The sequence below is a fragment of the Camelus dromedarius genome, chromosome 3 (genome assembly GCF_036321535.1).
Source record: "Camelus dromedarius isolate mCamDro1 chromosome 3, mCamDro1.pat, whole genome shotgun sequence".
NCBI classification, from domain to species: domain Eukaryota; kingdom Metazoa; phylum Chordata; class Mammalia; order Artiodactyla; family Camelidae; genus Camelus; species Camelus dromedarius.
Window position 1 is genome coordinate 84,142,500 of NC_087438.1, and position 18,122 is coordinate 84,160,621.

Consider the following 18,122-nt stretch of genomic DNA (forward strand, 5'->3'; position numbering starts at 1 on the left):
ACATATAGCTTACCTTTTTATTCTCTTAACTGTATTTTGAAGAGAAGAAGTTTTTATGTCGATTCAGTCCAGTTTATCAATGCATTTTTATATGGATTCTGCATTTGTTTTGATATCCAAGAAATCTTTGCCTAACTCTAGGTCACAAGGTCTTTGTCCTATCTTTTATTTCAGGAGTTTCATAGTTTTATGCTTTACATTTAGGACTATAAATCATTTTAAGTTGTTTTTGTATTTGGTGTGAAATGTGGGTCAAAGTTAATTTTTTTATATGAATATCCAATTGTTCTGGCACAATTTTTGAAAAGGCTACCTTCCCTCCACTGAATTATCTTTGCAACTTTGTTGAAAATCAGTTGTCCATATACGCACAGGTCTATTTCTCAATTCTGTTCTGATTGCTAAACATCCATGAGCTTAGCTGTCATCTAGAAATGTATGACTACAATTTTTAAAAGTACAAAATGATTGAAATAGCAGTCATCAAGCAAGTTTGATAAGATTACTTTAAAGGTAATTTTCTTTTCTCAAAGAAAGAGGGTGTTGGAGACTGAATTGTGTCCCCCTGAAATCCATATATTGAAGCTCTAATCCCCAATGTAACAGTGTTTGGAGACAGAGCTCTTAGGGAGGCAATTAGGTGAAATGAGGTCATAAGGGTGGAGCCCTAATACCATAGGATTGGCATCCTTATAAGAAGAGAAAGAAACATCAGAGAAGTCTCTCTCCAGGTGTGCACACTGCAAAGGCCATGTGAGGACACAGCAAAAAGATTGCCTCTGCAAGCCAGGAAAAAAACTCTCAGGAGAAACAAGCATGATAGCACCTTGATCTTGGACTTCTAGCCTCCAGAATTGCAAGAAAATAAATTATTTTGTTTAAGCCACTCAGTCTGTGGTATTTTGTTGTAGCCTGAGTAGACAAATACAGTGGGATTTGAGAAATTCTTAAGAAACCTGAATTTGGAAAACTGGGTCACCATTGTACATGCTTGTGAATCCTTACTTCCAATAATTGTAACAGTGTAATAAAGAGGGACAAGGTCTCACACCAGTTGCTCTTAATGATAATAGTTTTGTTGCTTCATATATCTGACAGCATTTAACCAACCCAGGTCAGCCCTTCAGGAATAAAAGAAGCAGGAGAAACTTACAGCTTGATTAATACAAATGCATTATTATTACTAGAGGAAATGTGTATAGTTTGATGAGAATAGGTTGGAGAGTAGAATCACCTGTAAAGAATCAAAACGATTTTTGAGATTGTGGAATCAAAAGACAAAGATGGATTGACATGGAAGTGATATGTCAGTGACAATGAAAAACTACTAGTCACTTTAAAAATGAACATAAGGTTGCTGAGAGGTTATAATGTAAAAGAATAGACAGTACACAAGAAATTTCAAATTAGAGCAAACTATTGTAAGTTATATAGGAATGAAATGCTGATGGAAAAAATTAACTTCTGTCGAAGGCTATGAAAATAATTCTTAAAAAGGATGGATAGAATGTGCACCAGTCTTGAAAAGTAGCACTTGAGAAAGCAGATTGTGGCAGAGGGAATATCAAAAGCAAATGAGTGCTTGAGCTAAGAAAACATAAAAAAAAATTCTGAGCCTGAAGAGACTGTGGTGGCCAGAGAAATAATGTTGGAGAACAAGAGTGGTCAAGGAAAAACACAGCAGGGCCTTTAAGAACTATAGACAAACTTCAGACTAAGAATCCATTTTTTGAAGCATTATGGAATCATACTTAAACCTTTCTCCCCAAATAGAAGAAACACTTTCCATCAAGCTCTACATTTATCTTTAAAACATTACTTCCTGTGTACTTATGTATGGAGCGCCCCAGCCTGGTTTAAAAGCCCCTACACTCCAGGAGGAGCAGTAGATGAGTAAGGAGACAATTACAATTCGGTATACAACTCATTAATGGCAAAAACTACCTTTATGCGACACTAGTCAAACAGGAAGTCAGGCATTAATTCACTTGTGCCCAAATCACACATTAAACTAAAAGAATACCAATCCAAACCCAAGTCTGAGTTACTGCTACTGAGTTACTGCAGAGTGAATTCAGAATCACAAGCTAAGGGCATAGGGTCGGCATAGGTCCGTCTTCTTGGAGAGAGGCTCATAAGTGGGCCTGGCTTAAATGTTTTTTCATCACAGACTCGAAATTCTTAATAAGCTTATCTGTGAAATTGAGTTTTGTAAGTGAAATCCAGTGGGATAATGGAAAATGTATCAAGGGCTTAGTCTCAGGTCAAGTGTGTACTTCCCTGCCACATAATCCCATTCGGGTTCTCTGGCTTCCTACTTCCCTGTCTCTGTCCAGCAACTGCTGTCACTTTGGTCCAGTACAGCCGCCCCTCCCTGAGTCCTGAAGCAGGGGCTCCAGGCACCTGTGAGTGCCACTCATGGCACCCCTGTGCTTGAGGGAGCACCACATTAAATACCAAATAAAAGGCGCATACAGGTCAAAAGACATCACGGAAGTTAAAAAGAAAATTCCTACTTTTTGAATGGGGGGGTCCTGAATTTTCATTTTGCAGGGGACTCCACAATATATGCAACCAGCCCTGGAGTCCTGTAGCAGTGGTCGGCTCTAGCTGGGCAACTCTGGGCAAGACACATGGCTCCTCGAAAGTCAGTTTCCCCATCTGTAAAATAAGAATAATATTTCCTATCTCACTGGATTTCTGTGACTTTTTTGGAGATAAATTCGTGCAAAGGGTTTGCCCCAGCACTTGACACATTTTAACGCTCAATACTACTAGGTGTTAACTATTAATGTATTATTTAATTCAGACTCACTCCCTCATGTCTCCTCTGCATGCAGGCTAATACTTCAAAACAGCCATTCTCACAGGCAGCAGCAAATGTGCAACCTAGTTTTGCTTTAAACGTTCATTATCTAAATTTAAACCTTCTTACAGTGTGCAGAAAAATATGCCCATCCCTGAGTAAGGAAGAACAAAGCTGAAGCTAAGAGGTGCGTTTGTTAGCAGCGCAGAAATCTTCAGAAACGCTAGAAAAAAAATAGGAGTAAAATCTGTCGTTCAAGTGAGCCTTTCATAAAAGCTCTCACTCACTGGGACACAAAAATACAAGGTCCTTACAAAGCTAGACTCAGTCTACAATCGAATGCAATAAAATCAGCATCTTGAAAAACTTCTCAACAAGCCGACAGCTTCCGGAGCGCCTTCCCAAGCTCCAGCCCGAGCCTGCTTTCCACAGGAACGCTCAAATCTGGCGCGGAGCGCTTTGTGCCGGAAGTTGTTCTCTGTCACTTCCGTTCTCCCCTCCCCCGCCGAGGCCCTCTACCTTTTACCCATGCATCGGCGCGATCGGACGGCGGATGAATTTTGGGCCAGCGAGGCCACCATTGAGAGGCGTAGCGACGCAGCCGTGTTCGAGTAGCTACCGTTCACGTGCCGGCAGCCCCGGATCCTCTTTCTATAGCTACCATGGCGGAGCCGGGAACTCTGAACCTCAATAACGAGGTGAGCACCGAGGTCTGGGAACCTGTGGGGTCGACTTTTAGGGCTCTCGGAATGGCTCTTCTACGTCATTCTGAAGGGCCTGTGGCGAGGCAGGGAGTGCGCCTAAACGCCCAGGCGAGTTTTCCAGAAGTCAGAGCTGGACGACTGTAAGTCCCCTTAACGGTTTCTTGGCGACTGAAGCGTCTCTGGCTCTCAGTCCTTATGAATTTTTATCTGTGATGCTTTGGAAAGAGCGTTTAATCTCTATAGTCAGTGTCTGCCAGTAAAACGAATCTTACGATAGTACCTTTTTCGCAAGGCTCTGGTGAAAAATTAACTGGAATATGTAAAGTGTTTGTACAGTGCCTGACAATATAAACTCTCAGTACATATTGTTTGCCTTTTGTTGACTGCAGAAATTACAAAGGAGAGATTGAGACCTGTAGCTTTTCCTAAGAATTGCTGATCTTGAATGAGACCGTATCGTTTGTAACGATGTACACTCGCCCAGTATCTCATTTCTTCCAGCTACTGCCCCATTTCTCTGCTTCCATTTACAGCATAATTTTAATACTTGCTGTGCCCAAATTGTTCTTTCCTTCTCTCTTAAATCCAGTCTTATCAGACATTTGCTAGCGTCACCTCCACCATAATATGTTAAATGTCACCATATTACCATTTATGTCGTTATCCACTTTCCAGTTTCTGCTTCTATTCAAGGAAGTCGTAAGACATCGAAGACTTAAAGTCGCCTGGAAAAGCAAGGGTCAGCTACAGCAAGGGAAATTCTTCGTCCTTTTATTCAGTGGATATACGTATCTGCTATGTGCAAGTCACTGTTCATATTGCAGTTGTGTAAGCCATACTTTCTGTTTTTAAGCAACCTATACTCAGGAAAGGATGAGCAACATCCACCAGTGATACAGAATAATGCCCCCCAAAAAAGCTACGTAGTGCAGAAAACTATCCAAAGAAGGCAAAATGAAGTGAGTGCTATTTGTTCTCGGTGTTTAAGAATCTTACACAGAGTTGCATTCAGTGATTAAATAAAGGGGGAAGAAGGCATTCTAGCCAGAGGGACCAGTATAAGTGGGGTAAGGATGGGAGTGGGAAATCCCCTGGGTGTCACAGGAGTATATAACTCCACTGATGAGAACTTGTGGGATGAAGTAGAAATAAAGCTGAAATATATTACTACCAGGTTAATAAGTCTGGATTTCACTTAGCATTGGAGAACAGGGTATATATTGAGAGGGAAATTCTGAAAGTGTTTAGTTTATATTGATAAAATTACCTTGAGCTCATGCTAGTTCCAGAAAACATTTGGTGGTCATTTTTCAGTTGGATTATCTATGAGGTATAAAAGATTTTAATCGGAGTGATGTCCTTGGAATTCACTGGATCTGCTATTGAGCTTCCTGTTCAATTCTGAAATTACTCTGAGAGGATTGGTGACAGTCATCTACCCACTCTTCATTTAAGGCTCTTTGTTTTTCCATTTAGCTAGTATGCAGACCTCTTCATAACAGTTAAAATTTGACCTTTAGAAAGTCTTCACTAATTCCCCTCAGGCTGGGCTAGGTGTCTGTTCTTTATGCAACCTGGGTCCTTTCTGCTCTGGAAAAACTTGTTTACCTGTTTCTCTCTTTTTGTGTGTATGTCTAACACCTGAAACATATGTGCTCAATAAATGTTTGCTGGATGATTGAATGAACTTACCAAATTTGGAAGTTTATACATCCCACATTGAAGTAAATCTTACATGTTCTACTGTGAAAGTAGGGAAAATAGGACAAAAAAAGTGGAGATGGTAGAAGAAAGGTGTTATAATTTAAAATTAACGGAAGAAACACTACAAAGGGAAAAAACATTTGTCTACATAAAAAGGGAAAAACAAAGGGACAACCAGTAAAAGAAATGAATTAACAGCTTCTTTAAAGAAGAAATATATCTGAAAAGGAGTTCAAATTCACTGTTATCTTTCATATCTTCCCATTACGTTTCCATCATCACCTCTGTCCTAGTCCAGTTTCTGTCTCCCAGCAGAACTACCATCCTAGCCTCCCAACTACTTTGACTCTCTTCCTCTGATCTCATCTCCATAATACTGCTGGAGTGCTCTCTTTAAAACAAATCTAATCATGTGATTCCCTTGCTTAGAACCTATTTGGTGACTTCTTGTTGCTTTTGGTAAAGACCAATCTAAGCAAGGCCAATCTCTCCATTTTCTATTTTACCACTCCCCACATCCCCTGCTCAGGCTCTGTACTTCAGCTGCATTTGCTTTCCTTCACTACCTTGCATAGCAGTCAACAGGTCTTTTCCATGTGCTGTTCCTTTTACCCACAGCTTCTTTTCCTCTCATTAGTTCATGTCATACTTCTACTTTGTCAGTTTTTCAGGGAAACTATTCTTAACTTTCATTTACTCCTTTTGTAAGCTCCTGTTGCACTAATTTACTAATACTTTTTAGCATTTGTAAGATTTGCTTAATGTATTTGCATGTGAATGTGAGAGGCCCTCAACCTGACTGTAAATTTTTGCTTACCATTATATACACAGTACTTACCTATTAAATAAGTAACTTGAGGCATCATTTTTATAATCCCTGATAACTTAAATTAGCTCTCCTTAACTGAGATTCAGTAATGTATTTAAGGGATCATGTAAGTGCCTAAAATTATGTGTAATTTGTTGTATTTATGTCTGTCTCTGTGGAGAGGGGGAAAGATTCTGTAGGTTTTATCACATTTGCAAAAATTTGTAAATCTCTGATAATGTCTTTGGGATATTGATATTCATATCTGTGATCTATTTGAATGGACTTCTTTTTCTGTAGTTTTTAATTACAGCCTTTTCCTTTTAAAAGCTATGTGGCCACCTAATTTTCAGTACATTTAATTTCCCAAAATGTCTTTTGTGAAAATAAAAGCTTTCCTGCAGACACAACTATTACATTTTGCTAACTTTCAGTCTTCAGCCCTAATTCAAATTTTTTTCAGTTATTTTCCAAGGATAAAGGCTGACATTTAGAACACTTCCAGAATCTTAAGTCCTTAAAATAAATGTACTCTTTTGAAAGTAATGTAAGTTTCTACCTTTACTATTTTTTTAATAAAGTATTCAATAATCCCTTACTGAAATAGTAAGTCAGAGTCCAGCCATAGGAAGAGAACCATTTTGTTTGGTTGTTAAACTATCCTGGGAAGTTTTGCTAGGTGGCAGCATATGCTCAATAAAGATTAAGTTGTAGATTATCACAAAGCACTCTAGCATTTTAAAATTGTTGCTCATCAGGAATAAAATACATAATTCAACTATAAGTTATCCAAAAGGCCAAATTAGAAGTCCTCTGAATAAAACCATAATTCATATTGTTAACTATAATAAATACTTCAAACATATGGAAAACGATACCACAAATGTCCTTATCATCTATTTGCTGTATTTAGCAAATGTCAGTATTTTGCATATCATAATCCTTAATTGCACCCACCTTCTTTTCCACCTCAGAAGTAATCATTTCTCATTCAGGGTTTTCTCATAGGTATTTTTTTTGTAATTTTAGTAACATATATACCCATATTTGTACCCAGCGTATTGTGTTGTATATTTTTAAACTTTGCATGTGTGATGTCGTACTGTATAAATGTAGTATCACACTATACGTATCATTCTAAAAGTTACTTTTCTCACCAAACATTATTTTCAGGGTTTATCCATAATACATGCAGCTCTCCTGTATTGATTTAAAATATACATTGTTCATGGTTTATTTACATATGGCATTTTATCTCTTATGCACCATTTTATAAAAATGCCTCATTGAATAGTGGTGTGCATAGCCTTTTGCTATAGATGGAAGTATGTCTTCTGAACAGATTCCTAGAAGTAGGATTTTTGTTAGGTATTGCCAGAGTTTCCTCTAGAAGGAATATACCAGTTTGCTCTTATCAGCACTGTATGAGAGTGCCAGTTTCCTCACCGCCTCACGAGCAGAATGTGTTGTCATTTTTTTTTTATTTGTCAACCTGATAGGTGGGTAATGAATAAGCAGAAACTTTAATGTATTCTAAGAAACAGAGATATATTCAGAAAACTCTTAGTACTGCGAGCTTCCTGATATCAACTAGCTCTTAGAATAATTGTTTTCTAATAACTATGAATTTTTGTTACAGGTTAATTCAAATGCATAGCAATGTTAGTACATTACCAAAAAAGATTGGCTGGTTGACTGGCTAGCAGATAGCCAACTACGACTTATTTCAAAGTAACATTTATTTTTGTCTCCGGACCAAAGTTTGCTCTTAGCTTTGTAGATCTGAAACTTGCTATCATTGTCACTCCAAAAATATTCTCAAAAAAAGTACTCTCTCAAAAGCAAAATCACATCAACCACAGACTTATAACAGACTATATAAATGAGAAAGCCAGTTTATTAAGGAATATATCTAATGTAGTTACTAATGCCCACGTTGTAAGACAAATTCTTTCCCTGTGGTCTCCGTCAGCTGCTTGAAATGTAGAACCACAGGAAGGGTTTTAGTTGCATGATTGAATGTTGTGCTATGATACATCCATCTCCATAATTGAGTTATTCTAGTACAAACTGAATTTCCCAAGTCTCTGAGCTGTGAAACCTTTCTTTCAAGAAGATTCTTAGAATCTTCTTGAGTTGGACATTGCCATCTTTTGCTTGTTGCAGTTCCCTTTCCTGTGTTTATGCTGACTCTTACCTGTATGCTCATGGTCTTTTCCCAAGCAGGTTTATTAGTTTTTCGCTTAATTTATTTATGACTGCATTTTTGTGCCATCTACCCAAGAGTTGAGCCTGGTTACATTATTGTGTTCAGTTTCAATCAGGTTATCTGAAGGCTTATCAGTGCCTAGGCTCTAGGTGACACCTCACTTTCAGTGCATGTATTGTGTTTGGATGTGGGTGTATATGTCTTAACTCTTTTTCTTGTGTTCTTATAGATTATTAAATGCATTCTTTTGCTGCTTGACTTACCAGTCTTGGTGATTAATGACCTACAGATTTTTGTCCTTCAATTTCTGACTTTAAATTCTTCCCTTTCACTTCTCTTTCATTTTGTTTCTTCTGTGTCAGCACATTTCATTTTCATCATTATACCTGTTTCCTCCTTGCTCATTTTATTTCTCTTTCCTTCTTTTCCTCCCAAACAATATTACACCTTTTCACATTTCTAACAGTGACAGTTCTATTTGCTTGTGGTTGGAGAATTCACCAAGGCATATTGCCCTTAAGTAGTACGTTGGCCTTCTGACAGAATTGGGTATTTCAGGCCTGTTTGTTGATTTACAGGTTATCTGTGAACCAACTTCATAATACCTGGGTGACAAATGAATTGGCAGCCTTTTAAGTCCTAACTAAAAGGCTGTTGGTAGCTGTTCATCAGTTTTGCAAAAATAAATTTAAATCCTTGGAGTAAGCTAGGTGCTTGGAGTGGACAGTGTGAGAAAAATAAAAGAATAATTCCATTTTTACATAAATGAATATACTTTTTAAAAAATACACTTTTTAAAAAATATACTAAACTTATCAAATACTGAGAGAGTTAATAAGCCAGAAAAGCATTTTTTGGCATTGGCATGAGACTAAGTACATGAAGCATTCTCTTTCCTTTTAGAATTCCCTTATGCAGTAATGACAAACATAGTACTTCTTAAATTGGAATTTTAAAATTGGAGTCTAGCTTTTCCATGATTGGAATGTAACTGAGGACCAACTCTGCCCACTGCAATTTATTAGTTAAGATTGGTTAACAGCGGTTAGCAAATGGTATATAATCATCTTGTGCACTTGCAGTGTATAGCAGTTAGAAACATATGCTAATGTATTTAATGCATAATTTATCACTTGCTATTAATTTATTTTATGAAAGACTTAACTTTCAAAAAATGTATCATAACCCCTTTTTATGCTGCTTATGAAATGTAGCATTTCTTTTTTTCACCTAAACCTAGTCTGAGTGGCTTTTTGTTTATGTAAGTATGATTTTTTTCCTAAATAGGCCTAACTTTGAAACAAATTCCAAAGAGGTTAACATATCTAGTGGAAATCTGATTACTCTACATTCTGTTAATGTATTACTCTCTTGAAACAGTGAATGAACAAATGAGTATTATTATCTAACACTTACTGTATGCTATCTACTGTGTTAAGTGGTAAGATTCAGTGTTGAGTAAAACCAGATATTTGACCTTCATGGAATTTATAACCTACTCAGAGAAAGACGCATTAAGCATAGTCAGGTTAAAAGTAAAATATTAAACATAAAATAAGGGTCTAGAAGCTAATAAGTTCTAGAAGCACTTTTCGACCTTCTCATGGAGGCCAAAAGACACTTTACTGAGAAATGATATTTGATCCAAAATCAAAGATGAGATGTTAACAAGCTAACGAGGAGAAGGAGTACGCCTATCAGAAAACAGCAGACATGAAGATTTGGTGGTAGTTGTAAGCATGGTGAGGATGGCCTAAAAGATGGCCCATGAGGCCATCCTTAGAGCAGTTGGAAACCACTGAAGAGAGTTAAGTAATGGTGTTACATCAGATCTGAGTGTATTGACAGAGTTGTAAGATAACTGTTTGGAGAGAGACAAGAATGGATGCTGAGAAACCAGTTACCAATAACTTAGCCAAGGGGGCTAGGAAGTCAAGATAGAAAAAAAGTAATACAATTTGAGTGATAATTAGGAGATAAAACTGTCAGGACTTGGTAATAGATTCATTGTGAGGGATTTAGAAAAGAGAGCTACCTATAATGAGCCACCTAAACAAAGATGACTCAAAAAATTTTACCTTCAGCTGAGATCTCTAGCTCCAAACCTAAATGTGTAACTACCTACTTGACATTTCAAATATGCTTAAAATCACCTCCAACTCACACTTGAACTCATGTTCTTCACTCTCAACTGGCTCTCTTTTTGGTGTTTCATATTTAAAGGAAGGGAACAATCCTTTCAAGTATAAACCTAGGGCTCATTATAGGTAGCTCTCTTTTCTAAATCCCTCACAATGAATCTATTACCGAGTCCTGACAGTTTTATCTCCTAATTATCACTCAAATTGTATTACTTAGGGCTAAAAAGTATATCTTGAAAAGAAGAGCTGGCCTAGGACTGCCCCTTGAACTCTGAAAGTTCAAGACTATTAGAGGTGGATGAGCCTTCAAAGAAGAATAAGATAGATTGGCTAAAGAGGAAGGAGGAAAACCAAAGTAGTATTCTGTGATAGAAACGAAGGGAAAAGTATTTCAAGAAGGAGGAAGTGGTCAACAGTATGACATGCTGCTGAGATTTAAAGTAAAACGAAGCCTAAAAAATTCCTATTGGATTTAGGGACTTTTAGAAGTCATTGGTGTCCTTTGTGACAGCTTTTAGTGGACTGATGGGATCAGAAATTAAATGGAATTATGTGGCATGCAGAAATGGAGATAGTGAGTTTGAACATCTCTAAAAGCCTGGCTCTGAGGGAGATGAAGAGAGGGTTCTGGTGATCTTTGTAGTAAGGATGTTTTGTTTGTCTTGTCTGTAATGAAAATGACTTAAGCATGGTTAAAAGTCAATGGGAAACATCCGTTTAAGAGATTGACAATGCTGGGTAAAGGGATAGTCTATATAGTAATGGTTCTAGGAAGGCAGAAAAGGATGAGATCCAAAACACAGTTAAAAGATTAACCTCAGAAAAGTTTAGGGATATTTCTTAATTGTAACTTTATTAATAGAAGAGGATGGATGATGCAAGTAAATTTACTTTCACTTTTCTAAAATGATGGTTCCCATCTAATGTTTATTTTCTCCATGAAATTGAAAAAGAGAAAGAGAAAGGTTAGATGTTTTAGGAAAGCAGGCACAAATTTATAATAGTCATTGTAAAGTGAATTGACAAAAAAAAGCATACACACACGCACACTCACACACACGCATGATAGGATTGCTAGGAAGTGTAAGGGCCCATTTGAACATATAGTAGATAGAATGTCTCAAGTATTTCCAGACTGTTGGGGTACTGTGATAACGAACTCAGAATTTTCTTTTTATCCAGGAGTAAATAGAAGGATTGCTAACCAGAGGGTAGGGGAGTTTAAGGTATTGACAAGTGTTGCTCAGGTACTTAAACTGGATAAAAGCAGGAAAATTAAAAAGAAAAGGACAAATCATTTGAGAGAAAGTGTAGAGGTCAGTGAACTGGTAGTTCCAGTGAAGTCAAAGACAGTTGTGATGGGTGGAGTTGAACAAGCAAACTGAAAGAAGCTGTGATCTCAGTGCGCAGTATTTGAATTGATGGTTTTAGCAATGGAATAGTTATGAGCAATGACAAGGAATACAGTGTGACCATGGAAGTGGGTGGCTGTGATGGAATAGATTAGGTCATTAGAAAAGCAGAAGTCAAGAAGTGAGGATATAATATTGGGTGGATTATTCAAGTGGACATCTACATTATCCAGAATGATGGCAAAACTTAGGGTGCAGAGAAATTGTAAGTTAGCTGCCTGTACCTTCAATGAATAAAGAGGGTGAATGATACTGATGAAGGGTGAAAAGTAACAGCTAACTGTAAGAGCCTTGGAAAAACAGAATGATGTTGACATTGTTATTTTGGCAGGAAGAATTTAAGAGTTGTGTGTGCCAGGCACTCTTGCAAGGCACAGAAAATGCTATGTAAATATTGTAAGGCCCCTGTCCTTCAGGAGCTCATAAACTATAGAAAAAGATAGCCGCAGGAGCAGTTAGTGACAGTACAGTGAGATGGGTGCTAACTGCAAATGTAGTGGGAACACCAAGGATAGCATTGTTATCTAACTGAAGAAGTCATTGAAGGTTTCACAGGAAAGATTATATCTGAACTGAATTTTATGTACCTCCTAAAGTGGAGAAAGGGATGAAGGACATTACAGAAGGAATTATGAGATGTACGATTCCTAACAATGATAGAAAAAACATAAACTCAGAATGATAGCATCCCATTGTACTAAGTACTATTGTAACAGTAGTTCTTTATTGTTAGAATATTTCCATCTCTTGGCCAATAATTCTTTTTTTTTTTTTTTTTTTTTGTCCTTAGAATTCAGCATAGTTCTCTAATGGGATGAATTAAAGTGTGTGTGTGTGTGTTTGTGCGTGTGTGTGTGCACGCACGTGGGCCCCCTTGTGTTTTCAAGTTATGGTTGGTTGAAATAATTTATTACTAAATATAAATGAAAAAGGTTTTCTATAAATAAGTAAAATATAATCACTTTTATACATTTTCTTTTGTTAATACCTCACTGAGTAAATTAAATTCCTGCCATTATGGGTGAAGCTTTGTTTTAAACCACAAAGATTCAAAGATGAATATGATGGTCTCTGTACTCAGTGAGTCCAGTTCATTAAGTTCCAAGCCCAATAAGGTATAAATGTAATTTAAAATACTAACCACTGGAAATGCTGTGATTTTTTTTTTAATCATAAGTTGTTTCTCATAAGTCTTCAGATATGTCTATAATATTGATTTATTCCTTATTCACTATTTATGAAAGAAGTTTAATTTTATCAAACTATGAATATAGTTAAACAAAACTTTGGTTAAAGTGATTGACTTATTCTATAATAATACTCAAAATAAGGTATGTTTCTTCTTGAATTAATAGTCTTTCTAATTTTGGCTTTATTCCTCGAAGGTTGTGAAGATGAGAAAAGAAGTGAAGAGAATCCGAGTTTTGGTTATCCGAAAACTTGTCAGGAGTGTTGACAGACTGAAGTCAAAAAAGTTAGTCATTTAAAATAATGGTCCTATGACTAATAAAATGTCAAAAGTTGTTTTTATTCAGTATTTACAAAATTGGAGACCTAGAGAAATAATTAAATATATTATTCATACAGCACTTTGTTTTATATGTGGACAGGATCTGAGTGACGTAAAGTGTGCTGTGTCAGCATGTCCTTGCATAGTTTGGCCTGTATTCACTTAAAATATATGATGAATTCTGCTTTTTTTCAAAACTCTCCTTTTGGCTTTTTCAAAATGAAAGTCCTTTGGGATTATTTACATGTTTTATGTTATTAGAAATTTTTTTTTTAAGATGTTGATGTAGTTTAACAAATCTAGTGATACCTTGAATCAGTTGTAAAGATTTTATATCATCTTATTCCTTGAATTGCTAATTAATTGGAAATCTTTAATACCTTATGGAAATGTTTGTCAGAATATTATGTTGCATTAATTTTTTGAAAAAATAATATTTTGTATTTTTGATGTCACTGGTATTAGAGAAAAAGTATGTTATAGTTCTTATGCTTCAAGCATGAATACTTAGTCTTGAAATTTATTTTGTTTCTGATTAATTTCTTGCTCTTTCTTTTGTAAATGTTTCAGAAGATAGCCCTCCTCTCTGATACAGTCATACGTTTAACATCTTTATGTATTCCTTTCATTCCAGAGGACAAATTTTTATTTAATAAAATTATATCCAGCCTTGTAGCTTATGAAACATAATTGTAGCTTATGAAACATAATTGTAGCTTATGAAACGTACATTATATGAAATACAATGTGCTATTTATCAGTTGATTGGAATGTATTATTTGACCTTCCCATTAAGGAATTAGAAGGCAAAGTGTCTATCAGTGATAATAGTCATTAATATAATGCCTGGACAGTGCTTATTATTACCAAAAACTTGGATTTGTTGATGGAATTGGGGTATGTGTTGGGTAGGGCAGGAGAAAGCAGTGTAGGATGACAGAGCAACAATGTTATTTAGAGCTTTATTCAGTTTTTCTAAAAGAAATAGAGAGATTTCATTATATGAATCTAAGATAAGTGCTTTTTCTGACTACATATTGTAATGTGTATTTTGCAGGGGTACCGAAGATGCGGTATTAAAAAACCAAAGACGAGCACAACGACTGCTTGAAGAAATTCATGCCATGAAGGTAAGGACTTGTATGGACTGTATGTGTGTGTGTTCCATCTCTCATGTCAGCCTGCCTTTTATACGTGTGTGGTGTTACGTATTTGAAAATTAGTGTGAATTGACTAAGGCTATTTGTGTAGGTCTGTTGGGTAAAGCATGTAGCGCATTTAGGAAGTTGTAATATGTTTAAGCTTGCATTTATCTATGTTTTTTACTGAATTTGTTAAAGTATTAGACTAATTTGAGTTAAAACTATGCTAAACTAAACTCATCTATGTTTAATAATACTTCATACCTAAGATTTTTATTTTTACTGTAACTTTAAATCTAAGTTAAGTTCATGCTCTTTGGTAATGTGGATGGTCATATTGGTGGCTGACATCATGCTTTGCCTATTGCCAACTCAATAAATTTTTGTGTGGTGGTGTCAGCATTTTATTCAGCTCTGTAGTAACTTGAAATAAAATTAGTATTGGACCAAAATGATCCGTATTTTTGTTTCTTTCAGCCAGACTCTTCACTAGCATAATTTTTAGGTCTTCTCACTGTTCTTACTTTGTGGAAACTTTCATTTACCAAATGACATACTATTAAATGTCTGGGAGACTGTTTTATTGCAGAACTTAAAAACAACATTTGGTACCAGCAATTACCTTAATTGCAGGGTCATTTTGCATGTATGTTTGACTATTACATTACGGTAGAACTTCTAAGTTTTGAGATAGATGAAAGAGCAAGAGAATCTCTAACAATATTTTAGTTGATTGAGATTATCAAAGCTTCTCACCACTTTTTCGTTTTGAGGGAATTATAAAATATCTTACAAGACAAAGTTTTCACAATTGATTTGAATAGAAACACACGTAGGGCATGATTCTTTGGTGTGAGACAGTTTTTTGGGGTGTTTTTACTTGTTTTATTTTCACGGACAGCAAACTTCATGGAATCCATTTGACACATCAAAGTTTTAATCCCCTTATTGTCTAGTCTTTCACTCAAAATACTCTGACTCCGAATTATCATTTTTATCACTTTATCTTGCACATCCATTTAGACTTTTTCATATACCTTCTTTTTCCCATGAAATTCCTGTGAGAAATAAAATCTTTAGAGTTTTTTTTTTTTTTTGGATAACACTAAGGTAGGAAGTTATGATTTATTCCTTTGTGTCTTTCACCTTCTTTTAACCAAGGTCCTTACTAAATTACATTCCTTACCTAAATTTTCCCTGTAATTTCTTCTGAATAGTCATTTTTGTAGTCCTAAATTATTCAGAGGCTTTGGGCTACTATATAATTGCTGATTTTACTTTACTGTGGAAAGGATGCATTATATATAATAAACCTATGTATAGTGTATCAAGAGTTTCAGAACAAAAGGTGTTACTCTTTAGACCACTTCCCTTCTCTGACTCTCAATAATGAATTTAATTTAGTTAATTAGGAAGAAAAGTTGTCCTATTTGATCTGTATGTGAAACTTGCTTTCTGTTATTCTTTAGAACTCATCAGCAATTGGAAATCAGACTCAGTGGTAATTAAAGTTCATAGGTTTACGAGATTGCTGTATCATAACCATAGTTTTAGTTTGTTGGTTTGGTTTGGTTTTTTTTTTTTTTTTTTTTTTAATTTTTCCTTGTGTTTATATAAGACCACTATGGAATTGTTGCCTCACAGAAAGCTAAAATTTATAACCCGGATAGTCCTTGAATTCATAAAATTAATAGTATGTATATTCCTTGAATTCATGTCAGTGTTTAATTGGTTTAGATTGGATATTCTGCCTTCAACTCCTTTTGTAATGCTGTTGAGAAAGTGGATTAAATCTAAATATAAAAACCAGAAAAAAAAGGGGCAAATCTATATGTTTGCTTTTTTTATATGTCAGATTTCATCATTCATGTTTCTTTTACAAAATTAGTATGCTTTTCTAAAAGAAGCAAATACCTAAAGCATTTTTTAAAATTGAAAGGTCATTTTTAATTTTGAGTGTTTATCATGTTCATGGGTATCAAAGAAAAAATCACAGAACAGAAAACTCACAGTCTTAATTAAATTCGGAGAAAAACCTCTTCTTACACTCATTTTTCCAGATGAATTTTTTTCTTGGTTCATATACCACTACATTTTTATAGTCTTGTTCATGACGTACTGTCCTATACTTGCTTTCTATGATAATAGGGTATTTTGTTGCAAGATGACTTTTTTAAGAAAAAAACTTGGGACATTTTTAGAAATGGGAGTTTGTTTTTTTTCCTGGCCAAGGAAAAAAAAAATGGCCTGATCTTTATGACACTATAAAATGAGAGGTTCCTGTTTTATAGACTGAGATGTATAAATATGAAATATTTGCTGCCTTTTCTAATAAAATTCGTACTTTTAATTTTGATACTAGTATATACACTGGTTTCTGAAACAGTTCCTTTTTTCTTTGGAAATTAAAGTAGCTTATTGACTTTTACAGATCTCTAGATTATTTAGAGAAGGAGATAGTAAAATTAAGGCATACAGTGAAATTAATCAAAATGTACAAGAAATCTTTTTCTCAACAGTAAAGGAAATATAACTAGCTTTTACTGGATATTTACTATGCACCAGGCACTATGTTTTGTGTTTTATATTCACTATCTCGTGAGGTAGATATCATTATTATCCCTATCTTAAAGAATAGGAAACTGAGGCTTAGAGAAGTTCATTCAGCAGCTTGTTCAAAGTCAGATAGTTGTTAGGCGTTAACTCATATATTAAGTTAGAGCTTAATAACTAATTGTAAAGCTGATGATGTTAGCCATGTCACTGTACTACTTCATTAAGATGAAACTTTAACTTCTCAAATATATCTAGACTCTTACTCTCCTAGAGATTGAATTAGATAATTTAATAAACCTGATACTTGCCCTCTAGGAAAGAAGGGCCCAGAGATATGTAACAAGTTTTCAGATTCTTTAATTCCTCATAGCTAAATATACCAGTACCTCTTTTTTTTCCTTTCTCCTCTCTGAGTCCATTACTTTTCCTTATGCTGAATATTCCCATGCAGTGAGAATTTATATATCTTCTGTGAGATCTTGCTCTGCCTGCTGCCTTTACTTCTCTCTTTTAAAACTCTTTCACTTTTTGTTTCATTCTTCTATTTTTACATGTTCAACTCTTATTAAGAGCTTCCTTTGAGCTTTATCATCTGTTAGGATTGCCTTGTCTCATCCTCCATCATGGCCTGTTTTTAAGTGGTTGTCATCAGTGGATCACAAAATAGGAAAATGGTGTAGATTATGATCTTTAGAGGTACTGTGTAAAATCATGTAAAATAGTCTATCATCAAAATAATATAAATAGCTACAGTTGACCCTTAAACAACATGGAGGTTGGAGTGCTGACCCTCTGTGCAGACAAAAATCTGGGTATAAGTAGGGTGTAACTTACCATGGGCCCTCTACATCTGCAGTTTCCCATCGCCAGATTCAACCAACCTTGGTTGAATTTCAATTTACTATTGAAAAAAAATCTTTCTGTAAGTAGACAGTTCAAACCCATGTTAGTAAGGGTCAACTGTATATCATATCATTTGAACTTCACCGCAACTGTAAAGTGTGCAGAATCTTATTTCAGAGGACATATTTAGAAGTGTTCTAGGCTGCACTCACGCCTTGGTTGCAGGTTTATTGTCATATATATCCATATATTAATTAGAATTTTGAGGTCTTTCAGGTTATAGATGC

General features: G+C 35.5%; 1 protein-coding gene across 3 annotated transcripts in view; it reads left to right on the plus strand.

Moving 5' to 3' along the window:
* The first annotated feature begins 3,362 nt into the window (after positions 1-3,362).
* SRFBP1 (serum response factor binding protein 1) overlaps positions 3,363-18,122 on the plus strand; it is a 56,126-nt gene continuing 41,366 nt past the window's right edge. The window contains exons 1-3 of one of the 3 annotated variants that reach the window (XM_064483412.1): positions 3,363-3,504; positions 13,170-13,258; positions 14,352-14,424. In XM_064483412.1, the coding sequence (XP_064339482.1) occupies positions 3,469-3,504; positions 13,170-13,258; positions 14,352-14,424 (198 nt within the window). In that variant the 5' untranslated portion in view covers positions 3,363-3,468. The other 2 variants (XM_010998942.3, XM_031448885.2) reach the window with 2 other exon arrangements.